General features: G+C 40.1%; 1 protein-coding gene across 3 annotated transcripts in view; it reads right to left on the bottom strand.

Annotated features, from left to right (window-relative positions):
* stard13b (StAR-related lipid transfer (START) domain containing 13b) overlaps positions 1-27,521 on the bottom strand; it is a 73,375-nt gene that overhangs the window by 35,485 nt on the left and 10,369 nt on the right. For 2 of the 3 annotated variants that reach the window (XM_044202096.1, XM_044202095.1), the window contains exons 2-5: positions 25,277-26,394; positions 18,684-18,824; positions 17,343-17,489; positions 11,585-11,618 (exon numbers count right to left, since the gene is read on the bottom strand). In XM_044202096.1, the coding sequence (XP_044058031.1) occupies positions 11,585-11,618; positions 17,343-17,489; positions 18,684-18,824; positions 25,277-26,278 (1,324 nt within the window). In that variant the 5' untranslated portion in view covers positions 26,279-26,394. The remainder of the gene's footprint in view (positions 1-11,584; positions 11,619-17,342; positions 17,490-18,683; positions 18,825-25,276; positions 26,395-27,521) is intronic. The other variant, XM_044202097.1, reaches the window with a different exon arrangement.

The raw sequence follows: 27,521 nt of genomic DNA, 5'->3' as shown, positions 1-27,521 counted from the left end.
AGCACCATTTACCTTTGTTGTCACAATATCTTGCACCACAGATTTTGAAAAGAAAAGAAAAACCTCAGCTCACATCTGATGAATAAACATGATAAGTTCTTCTATAAGGCTATTGCTGCCTGCTATACAGCAGCTTCAGTAATCATTATACCATAATTATTTTAGGAATTTCCTCCTATTATTGTCTGCCCATTCAGGCAGCGCATGACCTAAGAGCAGTGATATCATATCAGCTGTATTAATTCCCTCTTCACCAGCTGGGATTACTGTTATAACAGCTTTAATACCATTATAAACACACAGTCTTAACACAGAGTGATTGGCTGAAGATTGACAGTTTTTTAAATGAACAATCTCTGCTGACCTCAGTTTGCCCTCTCCATATGAAGCTGAACTAACATTACTTCATTTCAATAAGGAGATAGACCCCATTTGCCACTGAGCAGGACGGGTGATTTACAGATGATTACAAGGTCACAGATTGAGATATCTGAGCGCCAAAGGAGTGTGCAGCTGAGGGAAGAATATTAATGAAGGGCTCAGTTTTCCATTTGTTCTGTCTAAAACAGAAATTATGTGCAGTCAGGAGGAATAAACCCAAAACCTGCTTGTAAGAGACCCAGTGAACTGCTCTGATCTAACTGGATCTGACAGGAAAACATTAACATCTACATATTGCCGGTTAAGAGACTCTCTGCTAAAGACAGAATAACAGAAACATCAAAGATTGTACCTTCCTATGAAGCAAAACATCAAAACGTTTTGCTCATTCACGGTGAAGGAACTAAATAATTCTCAGAGTGTGACAGGTTTTCATCTGCATTTAGATCTAACTGAATAGATCTAACTGAATTTGTCACCGTTATTTTAAGGTTTAGCAAGTCACAGGAATGAAAAATATGTGAGAAAACATAGACGCTTTCTTGATTGGGTCAGAGGGAGGAACCCGTTCACCGGTGATCAGCATGTTGCTATTTTCAGCCCCACTTGTTCAGACCCCAGGCAGGAAAATGCAGCTTGGAGGACACAAAAAACACACACACACACACACACACACACACACACACACACACACACACACACACACACACTTATTCAGAGAACCTGTTTCATTTGATCCTGTGACTTTTCAGGAAATTCATCCTTAGTTCAAGATAATGCTAGTCTGTTTCCTACAAAAGTGAAGGCATTAAATTACAGAAACAACACAGATTTGAAGGAGTTTTTTCTTAAAGGACACTTAAACAATCTTAAAAATGTCATCTGTCCATCATCTTACTAATCCTTTGGTTGATGTATGTTGACATGGGTAGAAAGCAGGATAATGAACGAGTGTACTAGGTGTCAAAGTTGTAAATAAGGTATCACTCTCCAGGACCAGTGACTGACAATGCAGGAATGAATAGACAGACAATACCGTGCCTGTCAGCCCCCAACAGTAAAAGTGATGGAGGAAGCACAGCAACAAGGTTCTGACCTCTCTCGACATGAATCACCAGAGAGGTAAACACAGCCCACCGCTGTGCCTCTCTCCTCTCTTCCTCTAAACAAAAACAAACCCTTGCACAATAAAGATGAGCATTATCGCAGCAAGTATCATTGTGGCTAGCGCTGACTTAGCCTCTGGAGCTGTCCTTGGCAATGGAAGTAATAGCAGATGCAAGGAGAGGAAACATCAGCCAGCTTGAGAATGTTTCCCTTTGCTGACTCACCCACTTGTTTGTTTTGGCCAGGCAGCTTATTATTTAGAAAGCGCTTGTTTTCCCGTTTTCCCTGAAAAACTGGCACATTTTCTAGGCTATAGTTTTTGTCCACTCTCTCTCACCATCTCCCTCCCCCTCTTTCATAAACACATACACACACACACATATATATATTTGCACAACATGTATCTAAATTCTAGAGTTTGTGTGTGTGCGTGCTGTTTCCGTGTCTGGTGGTGACTGATGTGGAATTCTGCCCCATAGCTGCAGCGGGAAAATCCCAGATGTGAGGAAACTGATTTCTCCTCCGCGATTGGGTCATGTTGTTGGCCAGGAGGTCTTACACCAGGCCCCCTTGAATAGTCTGGGAGATTGCTCTTCCCAGGCTAATGGAAACAAGGCTTGGGGAGTAGGGAGTGGGGAGAGCTCCCCTCCACCTCCACCTCCACCCCGGCCCCCGAGGGCTCGTCCCAGGCATGTGCTATAAATTTCCTGACCATATATTCCCAAGTTGAGTTCATTTTTCCAGAGGAGCCACACATGTGGTGTATATCTTGGTTTAGATTATGGGGTTGGGGAAGGAGGAGCTGACTGTCCTAATCCATTAAAGTGGCCACTAATTCTGTTTTCTTAGAGGACCGTCACTTGTAACGTCGTAGTTTCTTCCTGTAGTGGAGGTTGATCTTTACAGAATCTTTAATTCTCAGACAGATGATCAATTACATAAAATCTGTTTTCAAAATAGCTGCAGCAAAACATTTTTCACAATGTGACTTTTTGTATTAAACTACACTAAGTGAGGTAAAAATAGAAAAATGTTTCATGATATTGAAAAAGTTGTTTTCAATATCATGAAACGTCTGTAGAAGTGAGAGCTCGCAAGGGTCAAAGTTTGTATAAAGAGGCTTGAAGAATGTAAAACTGGCATGACAAGCGTATGTGGCTATTGTTTCATTGAATGACAAAGCATGTAATGCTGTCAGGTCTGAATCTGTTAAGGCTGCATTGCCCACAAAAATGCATGGGAAAACATTTACACCACTGGCCAGCACCTGGTTTCTATTAGAGCAATGAGGATCTAATCACAGAGGAACATATCTCTCTCAACCACTCTCACTCCCTCCATTTCATTCTTTTTCTCTCTCAAAGGTGGCAGATGTAAAATAAACTAAAGTATTATTAATTTTAAGTCATTTTCAAACTGGTTTTAAGTCCCTTTTTACCCAGCAGGGACTAATTTCCATCACCTTTCTGGTGATGTGAAATGCACATTAGGAGAGTTTTGATCCAAGGCACCTTCACAACAATCACCTATAAATAAAGCTAACAGGATAACACTTCATAAATTACATCTTATGATATACTGTAGCATGACATTAGCCTCCATGAAACAAATTCAAACAGGAAGTTGATGTTTATATTTCAAGATAAGCGTCGTCCCAAGAGAGAAACTGGAGTTAAGAGGAGATGACAGCTGCTTAAAATTAAACCTACAGTAGGGCTTGTAGTTTCTCCTCCTATGACAAATGTCTTACATATAGAGTCATATTAGAAATCATTACAGTTTAGCCTCCAAAGCTCTCAAGCTGCTAAAAAGTATTCTCAAAAACACAACAGTTATACAAAACATTTCTGCTTAATAGAAACCAAACTGTAGCTATCAACCTCTGTGTGAACACTTAAAGTACTCTCAGACCACATGTTTACAAAGAGTTATGTTAGCAATACAGACGAAAATGATTTTTGAGCTTCCAAAAAAAATAAACGTTTTTATGCCTCCACTCCAATAAAAAAAGCTTAATTTGTACTTTTATCATCTCTGCCTAAATCATCAGCAAATGAGTTTTTATTAATGATGCATGTGTGGACTCACTGTAATCACCAACAGTTCTGCTCAACTCATCAGCCATGATAAGCTGGAAGTACAGTGCAGGTATTGTTTTCAAACTGAGACACAAACAGGTCCTGCTGGGCCCTTAACTTTTAAAGCTGGTTGCACCAGAGAGCAGAGAGGATGCAGGAAGTCTGTTCTGCCTCTGCCTGCTATTGCTCTTTGATTACTGAGCCAAATTGTTTAATCAGGTCTGAAACCACAAGAAAGCCGTAGTGCTACACTGGGCCGGGACAGAGCCTCTTTTAACGGAGTGCTGGTTTTTTTTTGTTATCTGGGTACAGGTGGAAGCGCACAGCTATGTAAATCTCCAGTAGCATGGTTACCCACGGCCTTGCTTCTTTGCAGAAGGACACAGTGTTTAGTGTGAGCTGTGCCACGTGCTTGGCCAACCCGAGGATGGAGAGGCGAGGGTTGCCGGCCCAGCAGAGGCTCAGACATTTTGCCTCCCTGCAACATCTGGATCTCTGTGGTTTATGTGGGAAATTTGGGAGGCCACTGACAGAGCCAATGTGGTTATTGTATCTAAACCGACCCTGCGGATATGTTCTTGGCTTGGAAACACACTTGTGTGGGTGTGTGTGTGTGTATGCGGGAGCACTGAGGAACTACAAAGTGGAGCACCAGACTTGATAAAGCTTTGGATGAGAAAGGAGTTATTGTTTAGATTCATTTCCAGCAGAGTGGTGAGCATTAATAGAAAAGGTACACACACACACACACACACACACACACACACACACACACACACACACACAAAGGGAGATAACAGGACTTGAGCCTGTTGACTGTTTAGTCACTACATCCTGGTGCAGGGTCCTAAAGTAGCCGAGTGTGGCCCTTCCTGGCTCATTACTTCCTAAATCTTGTTTTTGCCTTTCTTCTCAGTTGGCAGCTGAGTGCTGGACCAACCTGGTAGCTTTTGTGTTGCTTCACACACACACACACACACACACACACAGTTGTGTTTCCGTCACAAGACATTACATTGACTTACATTCATTTCCTGGAGACTTACCCTAACCCTAACTATAACCACTACTTGCCTAACCTTAACCCCTACCGTTTAACCTAAACCTAACCTTAAACCAAGTCTTCACCCTAAAGTTTAATGATTTACTTTATGGGGACTTGCGTTTTGTCCCCAAAACGAAGGCGAGTCCCCACAATGTGACTGTGTAAACAAATTTATGTTCCCACAACATGAGTAATACATGGACACACGCACACACACACACGCACACACACACACACACACACACACACACACACACACACACACACACACACACACACACACACACACACACACACACACACACACACACACACACACACACACACACAGAGTGCCTGTCCTCCTGTGACTGGCCTGCATCCTGACACGGCTGCCCACGTCTCCTTCCACTTAGTTTACAAAACCTATGCCTAAATTCCTCAAGACATACACACACCAACGCACACAGGAAACACTCTCACCTTGGTCGTTTTGAGGAAGTTGTCCCCCAAAGGATATATTGAATGCCTTTTTTGTGGCAGTGTGGAGATAATTTGGAATCAGAACAATAAACCTGTTTCCTCTCACCGAAGAACATAAAACTGGCAGATAATACAGTTTCTCTTCAAACAGCTCTATGAACACACACTATACACAATGACAGGATCAAGCCAGATGATTTTTATTTGGCAATAAATTATGCCCAAACATGATGGGAATTGTTGAACATGATGACCTCATTCAGCACAAGGGCCTTGAAGGCATTATTAAATGATATTAAGTGATTTTTTTAATGTATGATAGCTACAATAATTGCAATGAAAATGTTGAAATTGCAATAAAAACGTTAAAAGATTTCAGAGTGGGTTAACCAAATAGTTTCTCTAATGTTTTCACAACCTTGACAAATTACTGTATATACAAAGAAAAGTCTAGAAATACTACCAGGCTTCTTTTTTTCCCCCTCTCTTTCCCTGTCAAACAGCCGAGCTGGCCTCTGCACTCAGGAAACCGCAAGTCATTTTCCATCTTTCCATGTGTGGAATTTTTCATGCACACGTCATGCCAGCAGCACCCTTTATAGTCTGAGCTGGATCTACAAATGACGACTTGGTTATAAATTTAGCACATGATGTCACTGATCTGGCACCTGTTAGGCAACGGATAGACGGGGAGCAAAAATAACGGTACAATCTCATGAAAATTGATTTTCCTGCAGCATTTAAAGCCTGCATATGCTTTAAATCAAGACATTTCACAATGTCCAGGTCTGTCTTTAAATAGTCAAAGAGCAGATGAAAATGCTTGGCCATATTCAAACACTGGGGTGGAAAAAATGTGCTACGTTGCCTTTTCTTCTCAATACCAAAGCCACTTCTAATGCACCACAGATATTCTTTAGGGGCGACACAGAGGTAAGACAGATTCATTGACACGTCTCCTTTTCAACCAAAAGGTTGAAACCAAACCAAAAAGTCCTGTGTTGTGATGACTCCTACAACTTGGCTCTTGTCGTATTCCCTTCACAAAGAAGATGAGTGTCTCTTCCCTATCAGAACACTCAAGCTAATCCACATTGTTTCCTAGGCCTTCAAGGGACACATTGGTTCTTGTCAAATTAAAATTTTTTTCCCTGTCTACCCAGAATTTTACAGACCTGTTAATGTCTTATTTATGTATTTACATGCAGTCTGAAGGTACACTACAAGGTGAAATGAACAATGGCTTCTCAATTGCTGGTCATTCCAAATGATGATTACAATATACGCTACATAACTATAAGTATGAGGACACCCCTTCCAATTAATGCTACAGCCGTCAATGATATTTTAAACGATAGTGTGCTTCCACCTCTGTAGCAACAGTTTGTGTTTGGCCCTTTCCTGTTACAACATGACAATACCCCTGTGCACAAAAATCAAGATCCATAAGGAAATGCTTTTCCCAGTTTGGTGTGGAAGAACTTGACTGGCGTGCACAGAGCCCTGACCTCAGCCCCATCCAACACGTTTGGGATGAACTGGAGCACCAACTGCAAGCCAGGCGTTTCGCCCAACATCACTTGTGACTGAATGGGAGCAAATCCCTGCAGCCAGGTTCCAAAACCTGGTGGAAAGTCTTCCCAGAAGAGTGGAGGCTGATATAGCAGCATATCAATGATCATGATTTTGGACAAGTTTGTCAACAAGTTTGAGTAATTCTAGACAAATACAAAAAATAGTACAATTCTTCTAAAATGATCTATTACTTTAAAAACCCCATGGCCTCCCCTTGGGAACTATGTGACACTTAGCTAAGTTTGGACCTTTTCTGTCACAACAGAAAAAATTTCATAATAAAAACAGTACTGAGGTCAGAATCCAATAGAGACCAGTGAATAACAACAGAGTTAATAATCCTGTCTACAGCTCAAAACATCTAAAAGTACATATGATTTCAATATTCATCCTGCCTGATTACAGCTATTTCATGTTTCCTCATTTGTTGCCATGAAGCTCTTGTGATGTATATATTATGGTCCCTAACAGGCCTTCTGAGAGAGAGAGAGAAAGAGAGAGACTGCAGCTGTCTGAGGTCACAGTCAGCCACCACCAGCAGGCAGTGACCCTGGGTGAGACTGAAGGCCCGGGCTCTGAGAACAGCTGAGGAACATGCAGGAGTCAAAAACAGATAAGACAACCCTGCTGTAATGCATTAGTAGCTACATAGATTATATAATACCCACTGGTGCGTCATCTATAGCTGGACTGGTGATTTATATAGCAGTGTATACTCACTGGAGATCCACAGAGGAGTCATTTCACATATAAGGTGGATGCTCATTTTGGCCAGTCTCATACTGTGGGAGTCACGAGTAAAAGGCTGATAAATGATTGTAACTCTACTGTGCAATTAATCCAAATCATCAGGGCCTGTTTTAAGTTTTCTTTACTCTAGTCTTTACTGTTCATCATGACCCACTGTGGATAAACATAAACTAAAGATATACAGCATCTACAGACACCCTAACTTCATCGACAGATAGGACAGAATTCAAGGAAGAGTATGTCACAGCATTGACACCATTCAGTTGACCTCTGATACGCAGAGTACGTGCAGTACCAAAACACCACAGCTATTACTGCTCGTCACCAGAAATGTTGCCAAAACAAAAAATGTAAATCTCACCAATACCATTTTTATTTCATTAGAAACATTTGCTGCCAAGGGGTTCTAGATTTATATATTTCTCTGGCTTTACATCCCACACATTCAATGTTTACTTCATCTCACTTTCACAGTCTAGAGCACATGCCAAAGACACTTCTCTTAGTGCCAAAACAAGTCTGCAGTTTGATTAGATGACCCTGAAATCAGAAAGAATAAAAGCAGCAAGACTGCATTTGGGAATCCATCACCAGGTGATATTAGATTAAAACACTCAAAACATCCCCTTTCCCAGCTTTTCTTCACAACAACATGTGAGGGACACAGGGCTTTACGTTACTTTCCTTACAAATAGAAAGAAGTCTCCAAGGGATTCACAGAGTTTCCCCTTTGTTTTTCTTATAATCAGTTGCAGGAGATATCCACATTGAAATAGATTAGCATATTCATTCAGAGAGAGGATCTGTGTAAATGCAAACAGTATGTCTGTTTGAGAGCTCAGAGGCAGAGTGGGAAGCTTTGGCCTGACAGTTCTGGGCCAGAAAGTGCTGTTTAAAGCCTCACTCGTCATTTTCTCTCAGAGTGCCGTTTGGGAAGGTGATGTTTATCATAACAAAGCGCATGACCATTTATTTATGCAAGTTAAAAGTCACTGAGTTCTGAGTTCTGCTTCTCCTTGGACCCTGTTTGTCTACCCTCTCCACTCAGTCTATTTTTATGTTAAACACAAATACATTTATAAAATATACATTAACTGTGCACAAAATCATAATCACATACATTACAAAATCTTATATCTGCCCACAACTAAATACACGTTTTAGGCCAGACAGATAAATGCAGCTTCATCCTCCTTATCTGTACTGTATCTCTGATAGAAACCTGGCTGGATATGGAGCGTTCAGCATTGCAGTGTCACTGCGAATTCATTAATTCTATGATTAACGTCAGTTAAGGCAGTGGGGTTTTGAGGATGAACATAGCTGCCACCTCTCACCAGCGGAAACCATTAATTTCCACACTGCAATTAAAGAGACTGTAGGGAACAGATTTCCATACAAATTACGCTGTGAGAGGGAATAAGGCACTTTTGGCCCATCATCTACTCAAGACTTGAAAAATACTCTATAAACATTGAGTAATGCCTTCAGAAAATAAACATTTGAGAGGGAAGATTAAGCTTTTTTCCCCCTCCATAGACCAAATCTTCTCTGAGCATATCCATATGCGGTTTTAGGATGGAGCTCTGGGTTTTGTTTTTTGCCTCAGGAAAAACAAAACAAGTCAAGAGGGTTAAAAGGTCCAGTGTTTTTTCCATAAATGCATTATGATCTTAAATAAATAAAAACAAGAAAGAAAGGTTTTGAAATCCCCTGAACTATTTTTGAAATCTCTGCTCAATATATCAATCCTAAATGGTGTAGTGCTTATTAGTGTTGGCTATGAGGCAAACAAGAAGGCCATTGTTGGCCACAGAATTCAAGGCTATTAAAAGCACTGCAGAGATGAGTGAAATGTGTAGGATGAGAGCATAAAAAACCCATTAGCTGCTCCTACAGGCTGTGCTGCTCATTAAATGTTTGTAACGACTGACTGACCACCTTTGTGACTGAATAACAACATTCACCGAGCTCTCGCTAGTAGGATTCAAGTGTTATACAATGTGGCAAATGTTTTTATAAATGTTACATAACTTAATCACGACTATTTGATAAAAATAAGACAACATGATCTAAACAAGCCAATCATGCATTAACAATCATCTAAAGTGCATGCAAAATTGTATATGTGTGCAGTAGACAGCACTGTAAACATGTTTTCAGATGCAAAATTGCAAAAACGTCAGTTTTCTTAAAGGTAAATTGAGAGCTTGTAAAATACATGTTTCTGGTTTTCTGAATATTTAAGATTTTAATTGGATTTGTTCATTACACAAGTTCTTTAATAGCTTGCTATTGTTAACCACAATATTTTATTTACATCATTACAGCTACTGATGAAAATGGTGTGTCTACTTGCAAACATACTGAATGTGTAGACCATGTGCATATGAGAGCAATAAAAAGACACTGCACATTTATAGCACAAAATACCAACGGTTTTCTCACTGTTGCTTTGCTATTTTGGATCTGAACTCAAAGAATGTGCTTTCCTCTCCTGGACAATGTCATTTTAATGAGGTAGACAGTGTTGTTATGGTCGATACTGAGAACCATCTGGCCACCTCGTATCCATGTCATAAAAGAGGTCTCCTCAGCCCAGCTGTAAAATACAAACAGGGAATATCGCACCTAATGTGTCTGACTCTCTGCCAGCTTTGTCCATTTTACAACATTAACATTCTCCAAGTTATTATATCATTAGATTTCAACTGAAAACATATGTTGATTTAATTTACTTGATGACTAAATAAAGTTGACAGTGACACTGTCTCTGGTGTGATTTATTTCAGCCAAGATAACCACCTAAAAGAGAAAGCATGTGGCTGAACACACAGCTTGCTATGAAAATCATATAGTGAAAAAATATAATGATGAAATGTATTTGAAGAGAATCTCATGGCCGTGTTGACAAACTTGTTGATGTTATTCACGGTGGTCTCACACGCGGGAGTCCAAGAATTACAATTAGGAATGACCAGGGATCGGTCACAGCGCATATCTCATACACACCAGCCGACCACACATTAGTTAACTGCTGCATAAAAGTGACATGGAATTTTTCCCGACCATAATGTTCACTTGTGCGGTATCATCGTGCACAACAGAGGTCATGTGAGAGTGCAACCTGAGACTAAAATGGCATCTACCCAAATCCCACAGCTGTCCCCCAAGGGCCACATCACACCAGGCCAAATGTTTCCCCTCAGCAAAACAGAAACAATGATCTGGCATGCTGCCTAATTTTAACTGCATCCCTCCAAGTGACCAAGATATAGAAGGCCTTTAAATTAAGAGACACTGCGCTTGGACATTCTCGAGACACTGTCTGGAAAGGGAGCTCGCAGACACCTGTGGCCGTCAGTCTCATTAACATTGTCTGAGGCCTGAGCAATGCCACCAACCGTGCAAGCAAGGACACAGTGCAAGATAAACTTGCAGGGAGATTTTCATGATGTACCAGACAGCAGCGCAGCACTGTTTCAATTGCAGTACAGTACTGACTGTAGACCGAGACTGAGCAGATTCCCTAAAAGCTTTTTCAGCATAAAAGGTCCTTTTCTTGTTACATTTCTAATTTCATTGCCCAGTGAACAAAAATCATGTGATATACAGGGAGATCTAGTGCTCTTCCAGCTGAATCTTTGGTTAGTCTCAGAAATGGGAAACATCTGCACCCTGAAATCATGGACATGCCCATTAAATTCCAGTGAATGTAAATGTAATTACCATTGGATTCAATGTAACACAGTATAAATATGCAGGCAAAGTGTGCTGAGGTCTAAAAGTAGTCTCAGCCATTCAAATAAATATTTATTAAGCTCTCTAATAATCATTTAGTCACTACTGTTATCTCATTTACTTATCTGTTTTCTCTACCTGCTTAACCTGTGTCACCGGGTGCTATCCCAGCATGCACTGAGCAGAGAGGAGGAGAAACACCCTGGACAGGTTGTCAGTCGATCACAGGCTCAAGATGGATAGAAAGACAGACATTTTAGACTCTCCACTATACCTGAATTACATGTTTGTGGAAGGTGAAATCTACCCAAAGATAAAGGATTAGGGCCAGAGATCAAAACTGATTCGTTCTTATGTGAGGTGATAGTATTTACTTCAGAGAGAGCAATGTTAGCACATTGCATCAAAAAGCTGGGGGACAAAAATAAAAATAAACATTTCTTACCTGCCCCTGCAGCGTTCATCATCTTATTGAACATCTACAAGACAAAAGAAATAACAAAATATCAGTGACTGTAGCACAGTAAGTTGCTATATACCTTGAATTCATTTTGAGAAGAGGCTACTCATCATTAGGTGGTGGCTGGAGGAAACCATGGGAGATGTGAGCAACGACAATACAACTGAGATTTTGGCTTTACTTGAATGTAGCTCCACTCTAAAAGCTAAGAAAAGCATTTAACATTATCTGGCTGTGAAAACCATTAAAAACACACCCAGTTCCTTGAATTCAGGGATAGAGGATGTCTCCCTGCATTCTTCAATAGTGCAATCACTGCCATAATGACTAAGTCAATAAAGAGTATCCACAACAGAAATGGTGGCATGATTTAGCACTTATTAACTCTGAGGCTTCTGTGCTGCTCATCAGCCTGCACCCAATTATCTGTCGTCAGTGCAGTGTTGATAAGTCAGGAAATGAAAAAAAGAAAGGAAACACCAGGACTTTTAGCTAAAGATTCAAGGTAGTTATTCCCTGGAATACTGTTACATTGTTTGTATTGGAAAATGGTCTTGTAAGGAAATAGAAAGAGGTGATGATACATATTACCTGTGACTACAAAATGAAACAAAGCATAAAAGGAATATCACTTAAAACATTGGGTGATAGAGGTCCTTCATTTTAATGGTTAATTTTGCAGGTAATAAAATGACTGTCAGAGGCCAGAGGACTGGAAGGTCTTCCTGATGTGGACCAGTCAGGATTGCTGCCGCTCTCTTGCCAAACTCTCTCTTCCATTTCCCCTCTGTGCCCCACTGGTCTGATTTACGCTCTTGTTTGCTTGCCCTGTTTCCACATTTCTCCCCTAGCAGAAACAAAACGCTGCAAAAACTCTCAGCCTGCCTGTTATACTGTTGATCCTCCGCCATGACAGTCAATTGGCAATCAGCCCACATGGTGCTGATTCAAACTTCTATCAACATATTTGCAAAGGTTTTATTATGCAACATTTAAGTTGGACTGAACACAATAAGTTAGTTGTGTACTGCATGTTTCATGAGGGCCACGGCCCCCCAGTGTTGTCATGGCAGCAGAAACGCTCTCAGTGTAAAGAAGCTGGATGAGAGACCTATATGGTTGCCACTTTGCTGTGACCACAAAAAAGACCTGACTGGCTGGATTCAACAGGACAGGTGGTTTTGTTTGTGCACTTTCTGTCTTTGTTACATGGTCTTTGACACTTTTAGGCCACACGGCAAATGAGGTCGGAGGACAGCAGGCACCTGGAAGTCCATTTTTGATTTATTCAGATGAAGTGCAGATTTAAAGCAAAGCAAAGAGTCACAGCCAAGAAATTTCTGGCAGGATTCTGCCTTGAACCACCAGGGGTGTCCATGTGGTTCCAGGGTTAGCAGGCTCAACCACTTGGTTATCTACAGACACAAAATCCCAACTCTCTGACTCTTACTCAACAGAGAAACAAGAAAATAGGAAAACAGGTCATAAAAGTATGACTCATACCCTTATGTATGTATTTTGTACCTCTGTTTAAACATGGAAGAGGGGAGTGGGGCCACTGATGTATCCCTCATTATTGACTGTGAGATTTGGCACAGTCTGGCAGAATTTCATCACATATCTAAACACTTCTGTAACAGAGTTCAAAGGCTGGGTTTAATGTGCAGAAACACGGAGGGTCATTATTTCTGTGCTGTCAAAATCACATACTACATGTTTCTTTGAAGAGAGGGAGATAGGATTGTCTTCTGTAAAAACGAGGGACCTGATAAGTTAGTCTCCAAGGACCAACTTTAGACCTAGTTTCAGAAATAAACTCGTGAAAGTTAGTGCTCCAAAAACCAGATGCTGGGCCCCAGCGGAGATGTGCCGATTTGACAAGGCTTCAAAGACTTGAACACATTACTCTTTCTCTTTTTCAACAGCCAAGAGAAAGCATTTCATTCTGGCATATCTTGAGCGCTGACCCACTTTAACATATACACATTGCCCTAGTTCAGTCCAATCGCAGTCAGATGGTGGACACTTTTCAGAGGTTACAGGTCAGGAACAGTGACATCCTCCACACAGGAGCAGCACAGTCCCTTTCAGGGCTGTTGTCAGAGGGAAAACTTCCCTTTGCTTACACCAACAAGGATGTTTATATGGAGTGACAGGTCTGTGTGGGTGAATGACTGCTGCTGTCCCAGCACATAAGACACCTTGCCTGAGAGTCAACAGGGCAGTTACAGGACCGGTCAGTCCGAATGAAGTATGTCCTCTGTTCTGCCTGTCTCTGTCAACAACAATTAAAAGTAGGAATCCTCAACCCAAATATGTCTCTATCCACCAAAACTAGAACACAGTATGCAGCTGGCCTCAATCAGACTTTATGCTGAACATTAAGGTCATTTAATTGACCAATTGTTTAGCCTATAACATGTTAGAAAATGTGGGAAAAATGACCATTACATTTCGCAGAGCCCAAGATAATATTTTTGCATTGCTTGTTTTGTCCGACCAACAGTCCAAAACTCAGATATGTTTAATTTACAGTGACAGAAAACAAAGAGCAAAGCAGCAAACCGTCACATGTGAGAAGCTGTAAGCTGAGACTGGTATTTTTGCTTGACAAATGACTTAGCAAAAATTGTTTTGGATTCATTTTTTATCAATTAAATTAATCAACAAATCATTTCTGCTCTAAATACAGTGAATAAAAAGACATTTTGACTGGTTTTGAGAATGAAAAACACTTTGTAAAACAGACAAATTATTGAGCAACTTTTAAACTACTTTAAATGAAAGATACAGTCAGTTCTTCTCCTGCAAGACTTTGAATATAACTTGTTTTATTTACACAGGAATTGAGCAAAGCTAGACAGACAGGTTAAGTTTACTCTTAAATTTTATATTGATAAAGATTAAGACCATGATTCTAAAGGCTGGAAATCAATACCAATCATATTTCATTAACACCCCAAATACCCAATCAGTAGATTTCCTGACAATATAAATTGCATAATTGAAGTTGAGTTTGCATTTTTGTTTTTCTAAACTTCTAAATAATTACGAATATTGGTCTGTTGCGTCTAGAAACATTACTGATATAAACAAACCTTTATAGCATCAGATAGCTGATGTTGAACTTGCCTAATGTCAATCCCTTTATTTAAAGACTTTTTGGTCAGTTTGGGAGTGCTGTCAGGCACAACTTGTATTGTAAAAACTGGAATTTTGATATTTTGCTCTTTGCTATTGGAACTGCATTTTAGTACAATGGCTGGTCTGTTGACAAACGATGCATCTTCTTATAGTCATTGTATAATATATGAAGAATAAACAACAACAAAAATAAACAAAATATATATCTCCCTCCAAGAAGACAAACTCTTAGTCAACACTCAACACATTCCAGCTAAGATTAGTTCAAATGAAGCAGCTGATTGAGGGAGATATGAGGTCCATTCCAGGTTTTAGAGATCATACAGAGGCAGAGGGGAGTCAAAGGTTGTCGGGCAGGTGCCAAAAACTTTTACCAAATACTTCCATAAAACAACTCTCAGTAAAGCCTTAACTGCATATTCAAGCAGGGTGTGCTTGCTCACACATTCAGCCTGTTTATTCTTAGACTCCGAAACTGTGATACAATCTGTATCGGATTCTCGCTCCCTGCTGTCAGAAGTTTCATACTGACTCCAGGGCACTTATGTAAGACTCAGAGGGGACCGAAGAGGAGAAATCTTTCAGCATGTGCAATGCTGCTGACATGTCATCTCATCTGTTTTTGCAAGGACAAACTTAACCCAGTGGACAAACTTAAAGGAATAGTTTGACATTTTGGGGAATATGTTTATTTGCATGCTGGTGGAGAGTTAGAGTTGCTGGGAGATTTTGTTACCACTGAACAGAGCCAGGCTAGCTGTTTCCCCCTGTTCTCAGTCTTGCTAAGCTAAGCTAACCGACTGCTGGCTGTAGTCTCATATTTTCAGTAGAGACATGAGAGTGGTAACAATCTTCTAATATAACTATCTGCCAGAAAACGAATAAGCGTATTTCCCCAAATATCAAGCTAATCCTATTTTCCTATCCTAACTGTCAGCCTTCAAAGCATCCAGTTTTCCATGCAGAAAATTCTCACTTTGCCATGCTAACCTGCAGTTGTACAAAATCTTTTTCAAAATTGTTTTATTCAAGGCTTACAAGAATATCAACGTTAGCTGAGTGGTATATGTGAAATTCGTTATTTTATTTATTTTTTGGAAAAATGTATCATTCATATAATCATCAAAGACCCTAAAACATATTATACCCACTGATACAGTCAGTTCTTCTCCTGCAAGACTTTGAATGTAACTTGTTTTATTTACACAGGAATTGAGCAAAGCTAGACAGACAGGTTAAGTTTACTCTTAACTTTTATCTTGATAAAGATTGGTGAATAACATGGGCTATTATTATTATAGTCAAGACTACACTGCAGCCAAAATACTCGTCTTTAACATATGTGAACATTCCCAGCTGTCCTCAAGCCAAGTTTTAACCCATGCTGCTGTCATTTTCAAGAGGTAGTTATGGCTTCCACAAAAAAGACAGGTGGCAACACCTCTGAGAAATAAACTTCATTTAATTTGAACTACCTAGCCACAGACAAAATAATCTTTTTTATCTTTTACACCCCTCTCTTTCCATGCAGTCTACATAATATACTGGACGTAGTATCAAAAACAAACCCTAATATCACAAGGTAACATGGTGCCAAATGATATCTGATATCTGAGTGGATGGCTGCAGTTTTCTGTTATAAGCAGGTTGTTTGCCATCACGCTGTAGCAGAGCCATCAAGAAAGCACAAAGCACAAGCTTAAAGGCTTTGAATTTAAACCCGCCCTGCATTCTGCAAATCTCTCAGTTGTCTGTTTCTTTTAGGGCCCTTGAATAGTGACATTTATATACTTTGTCCAGCATAAGTGAGTCCTGCTTGTTTAAGAATGCCTAAGCTGACCTTATTCTCAACGCAAACCTCAAATATTTACAGATGTAGAGGGAAGAGCAGCTGTACAGAAAGGAATGTCAGAATTTCAGCTGACTGGTGATGGATTTATCTTAAAAAAACAATCCACTTCTTCAGTATTATTTGTGATTTCGTTTGTCTTCTGTCAACATAGTGATCATGACATAGGGGTGAAATATGTGATTGTGAAATGTAGGTTTCAGTGTGATTTTATTTATGAAGGAAACTCATAAGAAAGTTTATGAAAATATTTTGTAAGAGGATAAATTGGATCTGGATCCTGATGTCCCATACAGCATCTTTTCAGAAACATAAACCATTTGGTTAAAACAAGACTGTTCAGCAACAAAGACTAAACGGTCCAAATGAATTTCATTTGATAGTTTCAGATAAAATAATCCAGGGATGAACATTTGAGATACATAAAGTGCTAATTTAGGATGGACACAAAGTGAAAATTCACCAGCAACAGACAGACAAGAACTTTGAATTAGCAGGGAGAAATACTATGTGCAGTGCAGGAAGAAAACAGGTAATGGTAGTCACCCAAACATGCTAAAGCCAGAAAACATGCAATCAACTGTGGAGTTAAACCTGAAGGAATTTAGTAGTGAACGACCTTAAAGATGAGAACTAGACAACAGTACTGTTTGTAGCGAGTTTGCATGTACTGTACACACTACATGTATGATTTCTCTCAGAGAAACTGTGCGACGCCTGCAGGAAGCTGTTATTCTCAGATAAACGTACCGTCTTCTTGGTTGTTACTCTTGTTCCCATTACATCGCTGCAAGGAGCAGAAGACCCGTCCTGGCTCAGACATTCCCCTCTGTCTGGTCTTTGGAGAACTTGGTCATTCAGGCTTTGGGTTAACGTGGACTTTGAAACAGGACCCCACTGCAACAACATCACAACAACAATCAAGACTGGGTCCGTCTCTGTCTGGCCGAGCAGACTAGGACAGGATGGTCTCAACGGTGGCCAGGGGAAAAGAAAACAAGAGGCTGAGGTCAACTGCTGGGGAAGTGAAATCTCCACTCTCAATTCAGCTTGACAGAGGCACACAAAGGAGCCTGTATGTGTGGATCTTCTTTTGAGAGGACAGAGATTATGACCTTGTCAAATATCCCAGTAAAGATGTCTTGTCTTGCCCAATCGCCTGTCATTAGTTAAAGCAAGTAACAGTGAATGCCTGGGATGGTTATGCAGATGCCTAAGAGGCATGTGAGCCTCTCTCAACCATTCCTAATGGTCCAAATCATACAAACTCCCTTCAATACAATAGCTCCTCTGTGCGGTACATACATATGGACTGCGAAAGAGCACTTTTGTTCCTGAATGCTAACTCTAGTGGGATATTTCATGAAACACGCCACCATGAGAAGAGCCCTTTTTAGGAACAGAGTTGCATGGTCTCAGTCGCAACCTCAAAAGCACAATAGCTGTCTGTTCCTGCCACACCATTCTGATCCGGCTAAAGCACTGTACACTCCAGTATCACATCTAAGAGCTGCAGACCTACATCATAAAACAGACTCAAGTCAGAAGGACACTATAAGATAGCCTGACAAAGCCCATAGTGTCGCAGACAGACTATATCCCCCATATGTCACAAGTCATAGACACAGTTAAGACTCACAAAAGATCAACATACTAAACCTCCCTTCACAGACTGGGTTTATGAGCTACCACTGCTTGATTTGAGAGAGCTTGTTTCAATCTAAAGGACATAAAGTTCTGATGAACACCTGTTGCTCACAGGTCTGAATAATCCATTGGGATTTTCTCTCCACAGAGCAATGGAAATTGATTTAGGGAAGTTTATATGCATGACCAAGTATGCAGCATACGCTTCACAGGAATGTGTACAGTACCAACCGTGACAGTGCACATACCAGTAGGTACTGAAAGTTGATGGGCTGCAATCCACATGCTGCTTTATAACCATAGACTGTATAGTTTATATCACAGAGTACATACAGTGTTTATATCAAAGGACAAGGGCCAAAACTCGTGTTAGACCATTAGAAGGTATTGTGTTAACTTGTGTGACAGCAGTCATGATGCCAGGTTGTGTGAACAAACTCTCACCTGCTTCTTGCGGGTGGTGCAGGGTGTGTCAGAGGGGGAGGAGTTTGCACTCAGAGCCTCCTCTATGTCTAGATTAAGCTGGTCCAGTTTCCTCATCAGCTGGCTCATCAACTCCGACCAGGGAGACTTGACCTGCGGAGACTCATGTGGAAGAATCAGGGAAGAATTGATTTAAGTGAAGACAAGCTACTCCTGCTGTTAGAGTACTGAGACAAAGACTGGGCCAATATCAGCATGTTGATGTTGTTAATTTTCAGGGTTTCTTTGCAAAGTTTGTGTATTTGAGCACAATTATTCAGTCTTGTTTAATCTGATTTTTTGTCAAGAATTAAAGTGTTTTAACAAAACTTTGTATTTTTATTTGAACCAAATCTTCTGATTTTTGCCCCCAAAATGTGACATTTTGTTCTTGCCACATCTTCAGAATCTTTCACAAAATTTCAGCATTTTTGCATCATGGAAAATTGCAAGGTGCAAACAATTCACAGCAATAATAAAAGAAAAACTTACTCCCTTGTTCAATCACATCAGCTACATTATCAGACATACATTATGCACACACACATTTCCATGTAGGCTACACACACTCAAAGTACTAGGCCTACACACGAGTTTGCAGGCAATCATTTGAGGTTAATGTCAAGTTGAACTGCTGACATTTCATCAAAATTGCTTGGTATCTTAATTATACGCTTCAGCTAAACTTCATCAAAATCAAAAATTAATTAATCTGATTTTCAAACCCGTAGTAAAAGTATTTGAAATCAGGGGTAAAATCAGATTCATTAGTTAGTCCAGTAATTGCCTGTCATCCTTGCATCCATATCAGACTTATTTAACACACACAATTTAATACACACACGAGAGGTAGGGTGAACGTATCTGTCGATTTACCACACGGCCCTAAACTCAAAAAGAGTTACAGGCAAACCCCAAAAAGTATCTTGTAAATTGCAGACGCTTCATCAGTGGACTACACTGCTGCCACACATGGAAATGTGATCTCCTCAGCCGTGTCTCAGGGTGAAAGAGCAAAGGAAGAGGGCTCCAGACATGTGTGCCATACAGGGCATGATGGAATTCCCTGCACTGGCTTTCACTACTCCCCAGACACATAGTGTATATAAATAGACCTTCCTCACACGGACAGGATCTGGAGGTCCAGCAACATAAATCAGCAGAATACACCTCAGTCACCAAAGCATGAATTAACATTGTTGTTCTGCAATCTGAGCAGAATGTTGGGCTGACAGAGAGGAGAGATATCAGTGTGTGTGTGTGTGTGTGTGTGTGTGTGTGTGTGTGTCTGTCTGTCTGTATGTGTCTTTCTTGCCTAGTCCTGGAGAGGGTCACATGCTACACACTCTTCGACTGTGGAACCTGTGGAACCTTTTCAAGGATCCCAGTATGAAATCCCAGAACCACAGAGGAGTGGATTTTCTGGAGATTTTATGTTGTGGATCGTTTCAAAGTTTTTGACACAGTAGTAACATCATGTATTTCCTAGGAAGCTCCTCGTGGAATATGGTTTCTGCAGGAAGTCTGTTGGCCAATAGGAGTTTGACTTTTTGAATGAAGAAAGACTCGTCCTCAGTTCATCCAAGGAGTTAAAAAACGGTTAACACTTTACTTTAAGTCCACCTATTTAGCCTTTATAAGCAGTATATAACCATTTAATAAATGGTTTATAACATACTATGTAGTCTTTCTACAGCTTCCCACAAGCTGCAAATCACTCTCCATGAAGCAGTACATCTAAATTATATTTTATTAAGTCACTGACAAACTTATATTATGTTGAATTCTCCCTGAATTGTGAGGAATTAAGGGACCAGACACCAGACGGTCTATTTACCCTGCTGACCACCCAGTGTCAGCTGACTGACCCAGCACTGGGAGAAAGTGCCTTTTTCCACTGAATCCCTGAGGAATGACCTAAATCTGGCCAATCCCCTGCTGACCTCTGAGGCCTGAGGGGTCACCTGGGGTCACAGAGAGGAAAAAATAAAGCTTCCCTTATCTGCTATGTGTGCCTTCCAAGCATGGTGCTGACCAGGGAATATAAAAGGTTTGACATGGGACAGCTCAATCCTCTGTCATGACATACTTACACACATACTACATACACATACTTTGCATATGTTGATGTCAAGACTTCAGACTCCAGAAAACAGAAATCAGATATCACAAACTCTATCCTGTAATGGCATGCTAATGCTCACCCTACAGCTACCACTGTAATTAAGTGAGACAAGAATAATGTAGATGAATCTTTGCTCAACCTTTCCTCTCCATGTAATCTTTATAATACTCTTCTATCTATAACAATCTTTTGCAGTTTCTATTTCCATCTTTCCTTGATATTCTCCAGGGAGGATCAGAGTTTCATCGCAGATTAAAAACAAGATACTCTCCTGTTCCTCTTAATTGGTTTACTCAACAGATGAATGTAGACATGTTTACATACAAGGTGTTTGATTTAGCTCAGTATTTTGCTAAAGGCCTATCATTAACATATGAGAGCATTGTATGTTTAATTTGTTAAATTCATATAATGTATACTATACTTTGGCATATAGAATACAGTACTATATGTTTGCTTGCTTTCCTTTTCTTTTGTCTTGCCTCTGTAGTAATGTAATTAGTGTCTTTGGGTGTATAACAGTTGACTAAAATATTAATTCATTCATGGTTTTTGTTATTTTAAAATTTGTGATTTGATGAATAAGTATTTAAGAGGATATTGGAATACATGTATGCTTTCATCTTGACAAGATTGAGATTAAGGCTTCATTCACAATACATGATGGAATTATGAAGACTTCTTTCTTAATTGTAATGAGAGAAATGTCTGTGAATCACAAAAAGACTTTGAATGATGCTATGTGATGAATATTTTTTAACTTGCAATATTTAACTTATAGGTAAGCTGTGACAAAATGGTGGTGACATGGTTGATTACAAGGTTAAAACATTAAAAATGTACAAATTGACCTGAGACCCAGAACAGGAACAAATAAGGAAGTGGCTGTAGTTCCTCTTTATCATCCTGAGATCAATGTAGCCAAAACTTTTGGTAAAATTAGTTAAGCACCAAATTAAAAGGAACGAGAAGCGTATGCAAATTTTATTTTTCTCACAAGTGAGTTCTGAACAAATCATACTGTCTGCACCTCAGTGGGTGTACATTCCTCCAGCTAAAGATAAGAAAGAGACTGACCAAACTGTTCTAAAGCGAGCCTGTGGATACTATGTATTGACTTAAAGATCTGGAATTAAGCTGTTATGATGGCAAGCACCAATACTGGTGAAATGTCCATGAGCAAGAAAGTGACTTCTAGCTTCAGTGCTCCTAGGTGTACAGTATGTTTGTGTGTGGAAAGACGATTTTAACTCTTAAGATCAAGAGCAAAAAACTGAACTTCAGTAATATTTAAAGATGTTTGTGGGAAACAATCTTGATATTCTGAGCCAAATGACGAAAAATGTATTGTATTGTGTACGAGAAAAGGAAATAAAAGAAGCTGAAGATCTTGTGAGCTGGATTCCTAATTAAACTCTGGAGTCAGACAAACACAAATGTTGGATGCCCCATTCTGGCATATGCTCAAGCCAAATCTGGAACACATTCACACTGTCTCTTTTCATTGACATCCCCACAAGGTGCTGTTCAGGAATGTGGACACTTCTACTTAGAATGAGACAAATTCCAGAGAAGGCTTGACGCTCAAGTGAGACACTACCCTTGATTCATCTCTTCGTGCCTTTCTCCTTGATCCGACCCTGGCAATTGTGTGAAGTCCTCACACCATGGCAACTGAGCTGGTATGAGTCAATCCTTTAGATAAATGCATTAATGTTATCTTCTGGGGATAACAAAATGTGAGCTGACTATAACTTTATCAGCGCAAATTGGCCACATTGTGAACCCCAACACAGTGGCTTTGACATGGAAATGAGGAGTTAAGTGTGTGAGCTCTGGGCTTGGTGCCTAGTCTGCGCCACCCACAGAGAGTGCCAGAGATCACCATGGAGGTATCCAAATGTAGCAGCCGGTCATGCGAAAGGGCAACGGCTACCTGGCTACTTGGAGGAATAAATTACACTCTTAATATCCTGCGATACAAAACACCAACTGAACACAGCCATGACCATGTCTGTAGGGTAGGAACAATACGTGAAGAAATGTGTATTTTTAGGGGGTTTTAGTCACAGTTTAGCTATGATGCAAGCAGCGCAGATTCATGAGATGACACAGAGTGGAAACAATATGCATACAGTGCCCTCATATGGTTAATGTTAACAACTGCATCTATGAGCTGTTCCAGTAACTTTCCCCCACTTAAATATTTCTTAACTTAACACAGATATGCAGGTTTACAGTATATCGACAACTATACTAAAACATCTAGCTAAATTATTACTGACTCCATTTTGGGCATTCTGCAGTCAGGTATTTTTATTATTGCTATTATATACTTTATATACTTGTGTTCTTGTATCCTTTAATATCAGGTTTTTTTACTCCCTCATAGTTTGGGATTGTTCCATTAATGATAAAAACGTATGTATGCATAAATGATAAATATTGGTCTTTATGCTGTCGTTATTTTGTCTTTTTTATAAATGTTTGACATTTGAACAGTGTGGGGTTGTTATTTGAATGTAGTTCCAAGTGTGATTTTGTGTTATTATGGAAATAAGACTCCCATTCATGATTAAGAAAATATTCCTTTTCGACCTAATTAAGTGGATGGGTATTTCAGTTTCGTTAAGGTCTTTCATGCACTGATTGGCCTTATTTTTGTGGTTCTGTGATTGGATAATCTATCTAGCATCTATGTATGTACACACACACACACACACACACACACACACACACACAAAATGATATCTAGTTGAGAAAAACAGCTTGTTTTCACTCGTATTTTCTAGTGAAATCAATGCCAGCAGACATTTTTCTTCCCAGCCTGTTGCATGAAATACTGCATACTGTTGGCATGAAAGACTCTCTTATAGTGATGCCCACATCACAGCCCACCATTTGATAACAGAGCTTGTTGTGTGACGCCATGAGAAGCATTGACCTGCTGTCCTTCGATAACAGGCTCCCTGGATTCCCTGCATTCTTCCACTCTTCTCCAAAACAAATCATTCAGAGCAGAGTATCATTGTGCACATAAAGCTGGCATTACCGCAACATCACGCATGACCAACAAACAGAGAAGCTACTCTCCAGCACCCGGGTACTCTGCCCTGTCTACATTTGTGCTATTATCTGCAGACCATTTGGAAAAGGATGACAGTTATGTGCCATTGGAGAGGTTCCCACCAGTTGTAATGGAAAACATAGCTAATGGATTTGAACATACGTATGAATGTCCATGTGACGCATTAAAAGGGCAATAAAAAGCAGGAATGATTGGTCAAGGTCAAGGTAGAGGTTGTGTGAAAAAGACACTGAAATGTGCCTTGACTTGTTAAAAATAAAGGGAGCTGTTCAGTAATGGAAGGCTAAGTTCAGTGCTAAAAAGGCCTGCTATGGGCTGTCAAAACACTGCTGCCTGCTGAGGGAGTGGAGAGAAAGCAGAAGCTGTTTGCATTCCTTCTGGATCTGCATTTCCCCAGTACAAATGTGAAGTCAGTGTACTCCTACACACTTATACCAACAATACATTATCTCACAGTGTAATGATGTCATCTGCTGGGAGCTGGCAAATACTGCATGGACACTGTGGTATTTTGCTTGAATGGACCAAAGACCAAATTAAGCTAAATAATGCCACTACAAGTCAATTTTCTTTTAAATATACAAAGTTTTCTAGATTTCTGTACACATGGTTTTAAGTGGCTTTAGCTGATTAATCTACCAATCCTCTACTTGAATTTGGGGTATTTGGGGTAATTTATTACAGTAACTGCATTAGAACTGTATTACTTATCTCTATTTTTATTTTACTGTCTAAAATATTTTATTTTATTTTCCCTTAAAAAGCTCATGTGGATTTATTACATGTGAAACACAATTAGCATATTTGGCACATGTCAAACACCATTTCACGCGTGATTAATTCACAGCGTTTTCTGACATTTTCCATGGTTTTGAGATATTTCACATGTGAAATGTAAGACATTAAACAATGCTTTTTGTAAGAGACAAAAATTGTATATGAAATAATTTATCATATGTGAAACAGCACCACTCATGTGGTATTTGGACATTTCACATGTGTGTATTTGTTGCTCTAAATCATTTCTTTGCCTTATGTAACACACTTTAAGATGTCCCATATTTAAGACGGGAATTACTGTACTATTTTGTGCATATTTATTATGTAGTGTATATGAATTTTATATATGTATATACATATACATAGGTTAATTCTGGCTGATTTACAGTTTTTTTTTCTGTTGATCAATAAGCACTGTCCTTGTCAAATAAACTAATAAAATAAAATAAATAGAAATAAATTCCAGCCTGTGCTGCCAAAAATCTCTTCTAAGTTCTTGACATTAGTTACCATGTTATTAATACTACAATGTAATGGCAACACTGAATCATTGTGGATGATTTAAAATCAATAGCAGCATACCTCCTTAGTGCTGCTTTCCCCCTCTGCTTCATAACCACAGTTTCTGGCCATGTGATCGATTTCTGCTCGAGCACTCACAGCGCCTCTCCTCCTCTGTTTGTCTTTGCCTGTGATCCTTTGTCTATGATTGACAAGGAGCTCTCTACTCTGAGGCAGCTCTGGGAACACATCATCGTCATCGTCATCGTCATCACCATCACCATCACCATCATCATGACCATCATCATGACCATCCTCCTCCTCCTCCTCTTCCGGTGAAGACGCTCCATCGTCAGAGCTCTCGTTGACATAAGCATGGCTGTCGGCTCCGGAGGCACAGGTGTAGTGTGAGAAGGTGATGGAGCTCGATTTGTGCTTCACAATACGTGGGAGATCCAGGACTCTCTGGCCTGAATCGGCAACAGTCGCAGGGACAGTGAGGATAGGAGTGGAGTCCAGATTGAGGATTGGGTACGGGTCCTCTGGAGGCCTAAAGACATGGCCATTTGAGATTGGCTCTAACCTCTCGTAGTCTGTTTTTACACATCTGCAGTTCAAGTCTACTGTCTGACCAGCATGATTCTGAACCACCTGGTCTGACTGGCCTTCTGCGACCGGAACAGGAAATGAAATGCTACCACAGCAGATGTCATTTGACCTAGGTAATGTGGACACAATACCTACATCATGAAGCTGTGCTGAGGCCGGTGGACTCGGGTCCAGAGGTGCTTCACCGGGAATGACTGACACTTGTTCAGGCTTCTGTAAGCACACAGCAAATTCAATGTTGTTATGACTGACATAATCAAAACTCTTCTTCAGCTTGTGTATGTCCTCATCTGGCTCCAACAGCGAGCTTTGGGCTTCAGGGAGACAATCATCTCCTCTGTGGTCTGCTGAGCTGTTAGCTGAGAGAGCAGAGCTTTCTGAGGTCAACTCCTGTGTTGAGAAGGCAAATTTTTGTAATCCTGAAGCTGTCCAAGACTGATGTCCCTCCAAATTCACCACAGGTGGAATCTCCATTATTCTTTTATTCTAGTTTCTCATAATTCAAAACATAAATCCACAGGTACTTGTGCTTGATGTATCGGATGGCCATTTTTATCCAAGATGCTCAGTCAAACCACACAGCAGATAACCTGAAATAAACAGAAATGAAAATACCTGAATAGCATGTAACATATCTGACAAGCACAGACAGATGAAGCTTAATTTGCAAAGACAATACAAGTACAACAAGATTGACTATACATACTTCTTAGTGTGTTTCCACATGTCTCTGTGTCCTGTGATGATCAAAGTCTCAGTATACAACCAGAGTTTAATGTAAAGCTTCTAAATCCAGCTCTGAACAGCTCTGACTATGTGCCATCTAGCGAGAAGTTTGCTGTTAAATTCAACATCTGGCTCAGGCTGGGCTGTTCATGTCTGGATCTGTTTCACACATGATCATGGTGACATCACTGCACAGAGGAATCCGACTGCTCTTCCCCAGTCGGTGATTTACTACACACTACACCATTCATCAGGGCAGAAGATGTCCCTGGTCGACTGTGGTTAACATCCCACTCACCCCTTCATTAAGCCCTTCTTTAAAACACACCTTGGAAAGGTCCAGGACATCTGAAGTACACACCGAAAACAAACAATTGCTTTATTGTGCTGCTACAGAGATTGCAAGATTAAGATGAAGATCTTGTTCAACCACAAAGACTTTCCTCAGAAAAATGATGGGATAACCAGGAACCAGGAAACATTACCTACACAAGACCTGTCCAATCAACACATTTTCCCCTTCATGTTATAACAGCAAAACACTTTGTATAGATGGAAGCCCAGAGATTTTTCTGGAAAATAATCAGTTATTTCAGAGTATTTTCTTGAAATGCACAATGCAGCTACAGAAAGCTAATTTATGTAATTTTTGCACACACGGGTGACTTTACCATGGCCTTGAGACACTTGACACACACCCACATAAACATGCATACACGCTCTTTTGCTTTTAGGACACAAGCAGATTAATCAACCTCAGACAAGGACAAAATCTAACTCTTAAGATATAAAACTGGAAAATCCTTCATACAGTATGTATGTATTCACAATTCCATGCTGCAACATTAAATAATAAGTACATGAAATGTTATATAGTGCCTCCTGTAAAACCCACATCTCTACATGGTGAATGTGAAGTGAGTGTACAGGAGATTAGGGTTCCTTCCAAGAAGCCCCCCTTTTAAAAAACACTATGCAAAGAGGGTCTCAT

This window comes from Siniperca chuatsi, linkage group LG7, assembly GCF_020085105.1.
Source record: "Siniperca chuatsi isolate FFG_IHB_CAS linkage group LG7, ASM2008510v1, whole genome shotgun sequence".
In the NCBI taxonomy this organism is placed as follows: domain Eukaryota; kingdom Metazoa; phylum Chordata; class Actinopteri; order Centrarchiformes; family Sinipercidae; genus Siniperca; species Siniperca chuatsi.
This window is presented reverse-complemented; position numbering and strand designations above follow the sequence as displayed.